General features: G+C 37.0%; 1 protein-coding gene across 14 annotated transcripts in view; it reads left to right on the top strand.

The window, feature by feature from the left end:
• MCTP1 (multiple C2 and transmembrane domain containing 1) overlaps positions 1–13,610 on the top strand; it is a gene marked incomplete at both ends in the record, with an annotated part of 477,275 nt that extends 463,665 nt beyond the window's left edge. For all 14 annotated transcript variants that reach the window (XM_084233956.1, XM_084233964.1, XM_084233965.1 and 11 more), the window contains 4 exons: positions 2,913–3,022; positions 6,987–7,096; positions 12,313–12,410; positions 13,539–13,610. In XM_084233956.1, the coding sequence (XP_084090082.1) occupies positions 2,913–3,022; positions 6,987–7,096; positions 12,313–12,410; positions 13,539–13,610 (390 nt within the window). The remainder of the gene's footprint in view (positions 1–2,912; positions 3,023–6,986; positions 7,097–12,312; positions 12,411–13,538) is intronic.
• Between the last annotated feature and the right edge of the window lie 310 nt (positions 13,611–13,920).

A 13,920-nucleotide genomic window follows, 5' to 3' on the forward strand; every position in this document is an offset into this window, starting at 1 on the left:
TTTACAATTCATTTTCAGTTTTTTGCTTTTTAATTAATCTAAAATATACTCAGGGCTATATATTTGAAGTAGATTTGGGCTATGTCAAATAGATTTAAGTACTTACTAAGGTAGGATTTAACATAATTTTCCCAAATATTTAACTCAACCATTCAATAATAATGCTTCCATTTTTATAAAGTGTATATGATGCTGGCATCTTATATACCAATCTTTCTTTCCAATGTTAATTATTAAATATCTGGTACAATAAATGTCTTCTCATTATTTCTCCTTTGCAAAAATTTCTTGGTTATAGTTATTCATTTATCCTTCCAAAAAAATTTTAAAAACACTTTTCTAATTCACCCCATCTCACTCCATTTTAAACATATTAGAATTTGCTTGATTAAACCTATAGTTTCAAGTTAAAAATAAAACATATTCATTCAACATTCAGTGTCCAAGTACACAAACACAGAATCTCTCATTGCCTAATATTGATTGCATACATTTCTTGTTAAGGTTATGCTTAATTATTTTATATATTTTTACTGTGATTGTGTCATAATTTTCAACTGGTAAGACATTATTTTCAATGAACTGTCATTGTGTAACCAACATGCCTCAACTCCAGCTTGATTTACGCTGCATGTAGAAAAATATTTACAAGAGCATTTTATTTCATAGACATGAATGTAGCCAGTGCCCGTGAGAAAACACTGAAGGCCATGCAGATTATTAGATCAGACCAACTTTATGTTTATGAAAAGAACTAGAAGAAGCCACTGGTTATCCATTGTATTCTAAAGTGTACAATTGCATAAATAAAATGAGTGATTTGTTTTATTCCTGAGGTGGAAGACAATACCCGAATTTGATGAACCCATGTCTGTAACAAGTGAAGGGTAACTTTTGAAGATAGTGGGGATCCTGAGATTAATTGTTCTCTACACTTGAGTCTTATGTATCTCATCTACCTCATTGTCTGACAGTCCGTTTTGACATAAGCAAGATGAATAATGTAGATAGTACCTCTGTGGGAATTAAATTTAAAATGAAGGCTCTAAATAACTGGTATCTAAAGATCACATTATAAAACTGGCCTCCATATCCTCAGTCCCATTGTATCCTGTTGTCCTTGGAGGCTGCACACACACACACACCTGTCATTCACTTACCCTCGGTTTCTATGGTGGCAGGATGCCAGCCCCAACCAAGTGTTCACAGTGCAAAGTGCTTCAGACTCTTCTGAAATGAAAGTCGGTATGTAAATGTGCAACATGACGACATTATTATTCTAGCTTCCTGGCTGCTTTCAGCAAGCACTGACTGCCACATGAGGTCTCAAGTGTTCTGGCACAGCATGCAAGTGTTCAGAAGAAGTTAAAGTAATGAAATTGGATCTACATTTCCATAGATATTCAAGCTGGCATGGAGGAATGGAGTCATGGAATCAGGGTTGGATGGTCTCCACCACACAGCCTAGGCAAATGCCTGTGATGCCAGGCTACTAAGCAGAATTTTTCAATCATGAAAGGCCACCACTCTTTCTTCCTTTGGGTTTAAAATGACAACTGTGTACCTTTTCCCCAGGTGCACACCACTTTCTGGGTGATTTATGCACAATCCCCACCTAACCATTCTCTGGAGCACACCAGCTTTGCTTCAATCCAGCAAATTTTAAATTAAGAAATAAGTACATAAAGGGGAAAAATGTTTAATTAAAATCCTAAACTAGCATATGCTACAGTATAGAGTGTGTGACTGTTAATCTTAGGGGAGTGGGCAGACTCACACTGTAGCTCATCTAGCGAAGGTACTATCTGGGAAGTGTCCACTTAAGTTGACCTTGTCACTGTTTATGCAGTTTTCATTGCTCAAAATTCTTCTCATTTGCATCCAGCATTCTGCGCTGTTGAAATAACTGGGCCATACCTAACTTAGGCCTATGTATGGGGGGAGGTCAAAACTGGATCTACTAAGTAATGAGACTTGGTAGGCCCAGGCTCATTCTGAGATCTGATCTGCAATTCTAGGTTTGGTCATTCTGCGACCTGACCTTTTGTCCTTTTATGCCTCCTCGCCTCTTGGCTGAAATGTTTCTGTTCCTCTGGGCAAAAGCAACAGAATCCAAGCCCCCTACTTTGCAGATATCTTTTTTTTTTAAGATTTATTTATTTATGCACACAAGAGCTGGGGTACAGGCCAGAGATACAGGGGGTGAGAGGATTCACCAGAGACAGAGTGGGGAACAGAACAGGCAGACTGACTGAAGTACACTGCAGAGGGGAGCAGCGGGCGAGACAGGAGAGGTCTGTTGCACCATGTGGGTTGCTCCCTGGCTGGCCGGGGATCAAACTTGTGTGCAGAGGCTGCAGATTGCTTCATAGTGCGGTGCTTAACCCCTTGCGCCACCAGGGAAGCCCTAACTTTACTTTTTTTTAAAGATAAAATTTATGCATACAAGAACTGGGGCACAGGCCAGAGGTACAGGGTGAGAGGATTCATCAGAGTAGGGAGCAGAACAGGCAGATCTACTGAAATGCACTGCTGAGGGGAGCAGCAGGCGAGACAGGAGAGGTCTGCTGCACCATGTGGGTCACTTTCCTGGCTGGGCATCAAACTATTGCTGCAGTGGCTGTGGATACCTTCATCGTGCTGCGACTTAATCCCTTGTGCCACCAGGGAGGCCCTTTGCAGATAGCTTTATAGTAGCACATGTCCATGGTGCTAGATAACTTTCTTCCTCCATTCATGTGCTGAAATATTTGTGGGCTGTAAGTACCCGCCCTCCACTCCACCCCCGCAACACACACATTCATACAAAGTTTATTTAGATTTAAAAATTCAAGAGAATTCAAAGAATTAAGCACCGAGTAACTTTATTTATACCTATTCTCTTCTTTTTTCTATCTTTTATTTTATTTTAGGACAGTGAAAAAAAGGGATTTATAAATAAAATCTATGCCATCCAGGAGGTATGTATCAGTGTCCAGAACATCCTAGATGAAGTGGCTTCCTTTGGCGAAAGGATAAAGAAGTGAGTGATGCTGACATGTGAGCTCTGGCCTTCTGTGGGACAGTGTCCATTTGTTTCTCAGAGGTGGAAATGCCACATTCTTTTTGGCAGGGGACACTCCTTCTGGATGATTTATTGCTCAGTTCCATCATTATTTACTTTGTTTCTGCCAGCCTTTGGTTTTATGAAAGTTCTGTCAATTTCCTTCCCAAAATTTAGAACATATTGGTTGGAAAGAAGTCATACTTGTAGCTGAAGAAATAACACCGTCCTAAATTTTAGCACATTTCCACAGTGAAACACTTTGTTCTTGAACTATATCTGAAATTGTAATATAGAAAAAAATAAGCAAAACTAAGTAAGAATTTCAGGTAATCAAGACAGACCTGCATTTTATTATTGGTCAAACTGTATCTTCATTGTTACTCTAAATTTTAAAAATCATATAATGTGTAGCACCCTGCAAGAGTATTCTTTCAAATTTGTGTATTTAACTAGTTGAGATTTTAATTATAGATGGAATAAACTAATGCTTTGTCATTTAGACGATGTACAGAATTTTCATAATAAAAATTAACTTCTTTTCCTTCTTCTTTTGAAATAATAAAACAGAGCTTCTTGAGATCCATGTAAATTAAGACATGCATTTAAAATTTTACATGAGTTATGTTTTATGTCAAAATTTATTTGCTAAACATATTTTTTAAACCAACAGTTTAATTACAACAATGAAATTATTTATAACAATTATCAGTAAAAAAAAATACTAAACCCTATACTAGTAAAGTAGTGAAAATTGGTGTACATTATGATTGCTAAATTGTATATTTAAGAGGGGGTGCTGCACATCCAGAGAAGCTTACATTTCCCTAGTTTCATATATCTGCTCATTGTTTATTATTCATAACCAAAAGTGCATTGCAGATTTGGATCCTTGGGCATACATAGAAGTTGAAAGGAGTAAATTATTTAAACTAAAGGTGTGAGTCATTCATCCGGTGCCTTTCATGTTTTAAGGGCTAATGCATTTTATTTTGTATAATTTTTTGTTTAATACATTTCCACATATGCATAGGTGCTGAGTTTCCACTTTCCTATATCATATTAGACAGAACAGCCTCCCTCTCACTCCCAAATGTGCATCTAAGCAACATTCAGTCTCAGACTTTTGAAAACAGATTCCCACAACTTTCTCTTTCCTTTTCCTCTTTACGTTATTTCCTCTTTTAAGAACGGGCCCTTTTCCTCTATAGTGTATCCACTGAAGGGGAGTGTGAGGTCCTAAACAGTACATTTCCTGAGTAAGTGTTGTCCTTCCTCTGAGGCACACTGTGTATCGATGTCTGACAGGAGCATCTTATTTATGGCAGGAGACACTGGGTCAGCTCTGCCCAGACTGGTGAATGTCTGAGAAAAAGTCTTCTTTGTAATACTGGATGGCGGGAGGTCTTAGAAAAGGTGGTTGGCTAGAAAACATGGTATCAGTTGAAGGATATTATCCTGGCTGGAGATCAACCTGGTGACAAACTAGATTTTATGGAATTTTCTGTAATTGTCGGTAGAGTTATAGATTTAGGTACAGGCATAGGCTGAACATGCCATGTTCCTGTAAGTGTCACCTTTTTGGCCCAATAATCATCTGAATACTTAAAAAGAGAAATTCCCCTAGGGTCACAGATGAGAAGATACATCTATCCAGAAAGCAGATTCAAAATAAATTTTTAAGTACAAAGTGAAGTCTCTATAATTACCACATCTTGTTACTAAATAATCATTCCAGAACTTTCTTGAATTGTATCTCTTTTTTGGTGGGAAAATCAAAATCTAGATTTAGATTCCATAATTCAGTGTGGAAATAGAAAACGGTAGTCTTTCCCCTCGCCCCCCTCCCCGACATCAGCTACACTGGTAAGAATCCTTTGCCACTTATCCTGGGTAAGGAGAACACAGGAGGCCCTTAAGTGAGGCTGCCCAGCAGTAGAGTTTTCAGAGTGAAGAGCCAGTGCCCTCACACATGGAGCAGTGTGATGGATGGCTCTGAGCTGAGCCCCAGGAAAGCAAGCAGACCCTCAGCCTTCTGTTCTCTCCACAAGCAGCAGAAAGAAGGGAAGCACAGGTGCCCATAAAGGAGGGAAGGCGTGATCTTCTACCTGGTGACAGCTACAGGATGCTCCTGGGAGAAAAAAGAAACAAAGACAGAAAAGCCAGACGCTAAGAGTCCCTGAAAACAGGACAACCAGATAGATCCAACTTTGGCTCTTTTACTAGAAAAAGACATTTTTAGGCATCATTTGATTTAGAGAGTCATAAAAAGCAAATATCTACCACAAAGCTAAGGAATAACTAAGTTGTGTTCTGCCAAGGCACACACAGTATAGGAAGAAAATCTCTTAACAATCATCCTGTATTGGATCAAAAACTGCACCGATAAACCCCACCTCAAGTGACTATGGCATACATACCAGGAAGTGAGAAAAAAATAGAAAAAACACTAACATATATTCACGTCATGTATAATTTCACATTTTTTGGAAGAGTCTTTAGAACCCTTCTCACTGCCCTGAAGAAAAGCCATACTTTCCGCTCCTGGGGGTGATTATCTCTAATAATATCATTGCCATCACATGGCCCTGTTACCATCATTACAGTCTCCCTTGATAAAATAAAACCTATCCTGATTTTATAAAGCCATAAAGAGTTTCACACATCTAAAGTCACATAGATGACTCCAAGTTTTGAGCACAGATCTTCTGCCTTCTTAACTCTTTTCATTAAATGCTGCGAAAGAGTGATTCAACAGGATGTGTTAGTCGCTCTATGGAGGCTGAACGCTGAGGAAATGGCATGTCTGTAATAGTAATGTACTCAGCCCTAAAGGCTGCATGCGATGCTTCACTGTTTTCTCTATAATTTTGTGACTCTCACTTAGAAACCACCAGAGAGGCCCTGCAGAATATCTACATGAGACCGTAAACTATGATCGTCTTTCCATATTTTATTTCCCTGATTTTCTATATTGTCTTTTTTTGCTTTCTCTTTTTCCTTTCTCTCCTCCTTTTTTGTCCCACTAAGTTCCTTCTCATCTAAATACTGCCTTTTTGGGGATTCCCCTCCCCTGCTCCTATTCATTGTTTCATTTCTGTTCTTTGTTCGGTATCTCGCTGTCAGTACTCAGTCTTCCCTGACCCTCCACACCATCAATCAGCAGCCACACAGGAGCGCTGCAGACACACCAGTCAGCGCTCCCATACCCCCTACTTTCTCAGCTTGCATGCTTTTTTTACAGCTTTTCCAACAAATCTACCACATGCCATGCCTTCCTTTGACAAAGGTAATATAGGGAGACTAGTAAACAATACTGACTTTATTTCTAAGTTATCTAAATATTTCTGAGAAGGATAAGGACGTTAAGTGCATTCTTACAAGGGTAACTGCCCTGTTCTCCCGCCTGACTTCTAGTTCCATTTAAATCTAGCTGAAGTAGGAAATGAGTATTGTTTTTGTGAATTCTAAAGTTCAGAAGATTTACACAATGTGTAAGGCTTAGGTCTATAGAACTGCTGGAAACACTTTATTTTCCAGTGTTGGGGGACCCAGTGGAGTACTGATGAAAGAATGTAGGTCCAGAGACATTTCCTTCTATGAAAATTTAGAGAAAACAAGATCAGTTACTTGTTTTAGAAGTAGAAGATAAAAAATTCAAAAAATATATATAATTTACCATCTGAGGATTCACCCAAATAGTGCACTAGCCTTAGAGCCTGCAGTTACCTGGTCTAAAGCTTAAAGAGGTGAAGGCAAGACCCTTTACCTCTATGTTGGAGCAGATGGTGACTAACCTGTATCCTCTGATACTCCTACAATTGGCTTCTATGCGGTCTTGCTAGATCTCAGTTAAGATTTTGAGTTAGTCACTCTTATTTTAATCTGTGCTTGAAAAAATATGCAAGTGGTCAGACTGCTGATGTGTTAATTTCTCATTTAGTACTTTCAACTGGACCGTCCCATTCTTAAGCTGGCTGGCCATCGTAGCACTCTGTATGTTCACAATCATCTTGTACTTCATTCCACTGAGATACATTGTCCTTGTCTGGGGTAAGTAAAGGCTTTTCTTACTTTTTTTTTCAAACTGTCTTAGCGGCTAAAAACAAACTATTTTTAAGGAATGAATTATACTGTCCGTAGTTCCCTATATTTATGGTCATGAAACTACTCCATGATGAAAAGAGACAGGTCAGTTAAAAAATCACAATAGTATAAAGATTTAGGTCTACCTGCAAAATGCATTTTTCTTATCTGGCACCATAGGCTCCATCATACTATAAACATGCAGTTGTGTAGCTTCTTCATATATCAAAGTGTAGCTTTGTCTAGATATCACTCTGATTTATTTTCACCACTTATACGTAAACAGAGACATTTCGATCCATATGGTGCATTTAGGACAATATGCTTTTGTGCTGTGGTACTTTATCTTGTGGAAGTATCTGTAAACATGGTGCTGTATATGACCACCTGTTTAAGAGGTCACCTTTAGGATGTAGGAAAAGGATTCTCGGCATTGATAGGTTGCTTAGGAAAACAAAAACCTGCTTTATGTGTACTAAACAAGTATGCAGCTGCAAAACCCACTTCAAAACAATATTTTTAATGCATTTATGTGGCACGCTGACAATTCCTACTCAGACTCCACTTAGGTGGTAATTGCTTCAACATTCTTCATAGGTTTGTGTTTTTTCCTTATCTGACAAAATTCTTGGTTTGGAACATTCAATTTTTAGTCTCTAGCCTAGATTGACTAATATATAAAACTATGACATTAATGATATAAAGAAGATTGGGTAGAATTCTCTACTTGCCCCTGGCCTGCATACACCTAGGATTGCTAAATTATAGGAAATGCAGGGTAACAAAATGAGTCTTAACTCCAGAGAACACGTGCATGCATACCTGGAAAGCAAAGAGATCAAAGGGCAGGTTTTATTCTTTTAAAAAGATTTTAAGGAAATATTCTGTCTGATGCTCTCAGCTTTGTTTCCTGTCTTCCTGTTTTCTTGTTTTTCTTTTTTTTTTTTTTGGCTTATCTTGTCATTTCTACAGCAAGCCCTCTTACCCCTTATTATTAGTATCACTACCTTTACATCTTGGGTAGGAAACTGAGGACAGGGAAATGGTGATTTCTTTTTCTCTTTTTAATGGCTGTAATTTAAAGAAACAGTTTCAACTAAGACACTGAGTTTCAACTTAGATAGCATTTTCACTAAACAAGCGAAGAGGCATATCCATCATGTTCTTGCCTCCCAGTTGTATGCTCCAGCCCCTGTCCTTCATTCCTTTCTCCGATATTTAAAACAGATGCTGTTTTATTGAAGGAATTAGGTAGGGTGTTAGGTGTGCCAGTTTATTACCTCTAACTTGCCGAGGGTCAGCCTGCCATATCAGTTATGATAGAAGGGGGACCTGTAGTTTTGTTTCCCCACATTCTGAGAAACTAGAGTCTGTGGCAAACATCTGGCCACGTAACCTGGCATGGCCTTACTGGCTAGCTGTCTTTAATGTAATTTTTAGAGAATGTGTTTGGGCCTCTTGTTTCATCAAATAAAACAATACAGGAACAGTATTCCTTTAGTGGTAGGTGATTGCTGAAATATTAACTAGAAATTTAAGACATGGATCTCACATGGGGCGAGAGGGACCAAAATCATGATTGCAGTTTGTTCTGCTGAACTCCCTGAAAGAACCAAGATGCTGCCATTTATGGCCCAGTTTTTACAATCTGTCAATTTCATATAAAGCTGTTCATTTGTTTTTAATGTAAATATGTTTGGTAATTTAAGTGCAGTACAAATTTAAAAATTTTAAAAATTAGATCCCACTGAAATTATAGCATGTAGTATGGAGACTGGATACTTCCAATTTTGTATATTATTTTGACATTTCTATCTCCCTTTGAGTTTTTATAATAGCTCCAATTTCACCCGTATTTGCCCTCATCCACACTAGTTCTTCAGGTAGTGCAGAGGAATTCACTGTTTAGTATGGGTAGAGAGGGCTCATCCATATGGTTCTTGATCATTCTAATCCAAAAGTGATGCAAGCAAGTCAATCATGGCAGTATCTTTTGCAAGCACTGAATTTGTATTTATTGTAATTTGAAGGGAAAATTGGATTCTAAAAATCTCAATGTTAGAGATGTAAAAATGGAAACCTTTTTTCTTGTGATGAGGTCTTCCAAAATCCACTTTCTCAGCAACTTTCTAATGTGCAATGCGCTATTTATTATTGTCACATTATTTCCACAGGACTCACCTCATAACTGGAATCTGCACCTTTTGTGCCCTTTCCCCTGCTCCTCTCCCCTCACCCCATGCTGCTGACAATCACCAACGGTTCTCTGTATCTATGGGCTTGTTTTTGTTTCTGACCTTTTTTTTTTTTTTTTTTAAGATTTCACATAAGTGAGATCATATGGTGTTATTCTCTAACTTATTTCATATAGTGTAAAGTCTTCTAGGTCCATCTATGTTGTTACAAAGGCAAGATTTCCTTTTGTTTTATGGCTGAGTAATATTCTATTACATGCATACCCCAAGTTTTCTTTATCCATTCGTCCTTTGGTGAATACTTGTTTCCATGTCTTGGCCTTTATAAATAATGCTGCAATGACCATAGGGGGGGCAAAAGTCTTTTCAAATTAGTGTTTTTACTTCCTTTGGGTAAAACCCAAAAGTGAAATTGCTGTATCATATGCTAGTTCTATTTTTAATTTTTTTGAAGGCCGTCCATAGTCTTCTATAGAATTATACTATATTAATATTTCCACCAACAATGCACAAGTGTTCCCTTTTCTGCACATCCTCAACAGATGTTTCTTGATTTCTTAATATAGGCCATTTTTCCAGGTATTTCATTGTAGTTTTGACTCACATATCCCTAATAATTTTTGAGGCTGAAATCTTTTCCTGTTCCCATTGACTATTTGTAGGTCTTTTGAAAATGTCTATTCAGATCTTCTGCCCATTTTTCAATTGGATTATTTTTGATATTGAGTAATGTGAATTCTTACATTCTAATATTTTGTATATTAGTCCCTTATTTTTGTTTTTGTTGCTTTTGTTCCGGTGTCAGATCCAAAAAAAAAAAAAAAAAAAAAAAGATACTGCTAAGACTCAGTCTCCAAGAGCTTACCCACTATGTTTTCTTTTAACAGTTTTATAGATTCAGGTCTTACTTTCCACTCTTCAATCTATTTTGAGTTTGTATCTGTGCATGGTACAACACAGTGGTCCAGTCCTTTTGCAGGCATAAGTGGTCCAATCCTTTTGTGGACGGAAGTCAAAGATAGTGGTCCAGTCCTTTTGCTGGTGGAAGTCAAATTCCCCAAAAACAATTTGTTGAAGTGATTATCCTTTCCACATCGTGTATTCTTGGATGCTTTGTCAAAAATGATTTTACTACACAAACATAGGTTTATTTTGAAACTCTCTGTCCTGTTTTATTTAACAGTGTGACATTTTTATGTCAATGCCTTATTGTTTTGATTACTATAGCTTTGTAATATAGTACAAAGGGAACATGATGCCTCTAGCTTTCCTCTTCTTTTTCAAGATTACTTTAGCTATGTGGGTATCTGGGGTCTTCGTGGCTCTATACAAGTTTTAGGATTGCTTTTCTATTTCTGTTAAAAAGGGCATCAGAAATTTTTTTGTTAATTCTTCAATGCACGAGCATAGATATCTTTCTGCATTTTTGTGCTTTCTTCAATGCCTCTCATTAAATTCTTATAGTTTTCAGTGTACAATTCTTTCAGTTCCTTTGTTATGTTTATTCCTAGGGTGGTTTTCTAATGCACTCATAATGGATCATTTTCTCAATTTCTCTTTCTGATATTTTGTTATTAGTGTATATAAATAAATAGCTTTTTAATACTGACTTTTAGCATGTAAACTAAATTTATCAGTTTTAACAGTCTTCTATGTATAAAATCATGTCATCCACAAATAATGATAGTTTTATTACTTCCTTCTCAATTTGGATGCCTTTTCCTCTTTTTTGCCTAATTTCTTACTTTCTTTCGGTAGGACTTCAATTTGGATGCCTTTTCCTCTTTTTTGCCTAATTTCTTACTTTCTTTCGGTAGGACTTCCAATACTGTGTTGAGTGAAAGTGGCAAGAATAAGCATTCTTTTGTTGTTCCAGAAAAAATTAAAATTAGAACTATTATATGATGCAAAGAAAGCGAAAACACTAATTCAAAAATATATATTCATCTTCATGTTCACTGCAGCAGTAGTTATATTATATTACATTAGCCAAAATTGGAAACAACCTAAGTATCTATTGACAGGTGAACATATAAATGAGTGTGTGATGTATATACACAACAGAATATTGTGCAGCCATAAAAAGAAATCTTTAAAAACAAAGAAATGAAAGAAATCTTGTCATCTTTCATAACATAGATGGATCTTGAGAGAATTATGCTAAGTGAAAAAAGTTAGACAGAAAAAGACAAATACTATATGGTCTCACTTTTATGTGAAATTTAAAATGAAGCATAAAACAAAACAAAACTAAGCTCCCAGATACCGAGAAGAGATGGGTGGTTACCAGCAGTGGGGCGGGGGGGAGAGGTCAACATAAGTGAAACAGATGAAGGTAATATAGAGGCAGAAATTTCCTTATACACTAATAGGCAATGATATATTTTTGCAAACTTGAAAAATTGCTAAGGATAGGAAATTGACTTGTCACCATTATATATAAATGTCATTATGTCGTACATCTGAAACTAGTAAAATGTGTGTTGATTATACTCCCAAAAATTAAAAAAAAAACGAAAAACAAGAAATTCTTCATTACATGCTAAGAAACCTAAAAAAAACACAAAGCCCAAACAGTTCTTATCCAAAATGTAGGGAGACAAGTTTCATTCAAAAATATATATTCATAGATGGAACATTAAAGCATGGCTTCTAGAACACTGAGGAAAAAAGTAAGTTATGTCATTACTTATTCTTGCTAGATGCCTTTTGCTTCCCAAATAGAAATCCTTTCCTACTAGGAAGAAATCACTGAAGTAGAAATGAAAAATAACAGCCACTGAGTTGGGAAGGAGGGAGGAAGTAACATAGGATAGAAGGAGGAAAAAAAGGAAAGCGATGGAGAGAGAAAACTGGGTTTATGGGTTCATTCAGTCCAGGACAAAGGCAGCTTAAATCTTCAAATCACTGTAACTTTTGCCATAAATGTGCTTTGTATAATGTTAAACTTTGGAGATTTCAATTATATTTGATCTATCACTCCTTCAGGCATCAATAAATTTACAAAAAAGCTTCGGAGTCCATATGCAATTGACAACAATGAACTACTTGACTTCCTTTCCAGAGTTCCTTCAGATGTACAAGTGGTATGTAGATTTCAGCGCTATTACTAATTTTTTGGTGTAGCATGACATTGGATTTTACCTTTTACATCCTTTCAACTCCAAGGTTTTTTGAAGTACCAGGTAAAGCCAATAGAAGTAGCAGATAATGCCATTTGGGAACTTAGCCCACCCAAAATCTGAGGCTATCGGCGGGGGAGGGTGAAAGTAGAGAGGGAAGGGAGGTGGATATAATGGACTATGGTTGCCTTGGTGGTGGGTGTGGTATGGTAAAACATCCTGAGCGGTTGGATCCTCTATTTCTGAATCACATATAGTATTGTATACCAATGTTACTCCAATAAAATAAGTTATAATGTAAAATAAAATAAATAGAAGAACTTGTATAGAAATTGGGCACTGGAGAATGAAATGGGCATGCACAAAGAACCTACAAGAGTTGTCAGGGACAGTCTTCCAATGAAGGTGACTAGAAGTCACCATTACCTGAGGGAAGGAAATAGGAATATTGGATGATGAAAGCAAAAATGTGCCAGTGGATATTTGTGAGAAAAACTTCTTTATATAATTTGCATGAACTAAGTGAATTTTAAAGATGCATATTTTGGAGATCAGTGAGTGGGGATCGGTGACTGCTTTTTGAAGACTTGGGTACTTCTTAATCCTTGAAATCCTTGGAGGTTAATGCCCATTAACCATAAACTATTTTCAGAGTAAAATGAGAAAATGCTTTTATGAAAATCTTAAAGCTAGTTTACAGCAATACCTTTCCCTTTAGTTACATTTTTGATGGTATCAAACTTGAGTGGCTGGAGATTAAGTCTATATTAAACAATAAATTACAAAGAAATATTATCTGGACCTCCAAGCTAAGTGGAGATAGTTTTGTTTTTAATGTAACCTGCTATAGACAGTGAAGAGCCCAGCCTGTTACCCAGGTTCCCATCAGGGCTCTCATGTAGATTTTGGCAGGATTTCCTTCTGACTCCTGCTCTATCATTCCATTGTTTTCTGCATCCCAGCTGCAGATCTCATACAGCTTCCAGAGTGAGCAGTTTTATCCCCCAAGCATAGTCTCTCATTCCTTTGCTTTCTTTCCTTTGCCAGAAAGTGGCCACCTGACCAGTCTTTCTCTGAACTCTGTTTAAACAGGTGCAATACCAAGAACTGAAACCAGATCCTTCTCATAGCCCATGTAAAAGGAAGAAAAACAATCTTGGGTAGCCAACTCCCAGCACTGACGAGACCAGCATCTGTTTGGGAAGATAAAAGAAAAAGCCTTTAGCCTCAGCAGCATTTCCTTTCTTTCTGCTTTTTATTTATTTTGCCTTTTTATCATGATCGAGGGAATTTGTAAATAGTGTACAAAGGCATATGTCTTTGAAAATATACTTCCATTGTACAGACTCAATTTGATAAAGGTTTAAGTTACTGCTGTGTGAAAAGCTTTGCTAGAACAACAAATGTAAGAATGGTAACACACTGGAAGATACATACTTCTCTAATTACATGTGAAAGAACCAGAATATTACAT

The sequence above is a fragment of the Talpa europaea genome, assembly GCF_964194135.1.
Source record: "Talpa europaea genome assembly, chromosome: 5".
In the NCBI taxonomy this organism is placed as follows: Eukaryota; Metazoa; Chordata; class Mammalia; order Eulipotyphla; family Talpidae; genus Talpa; species Talpa europaea.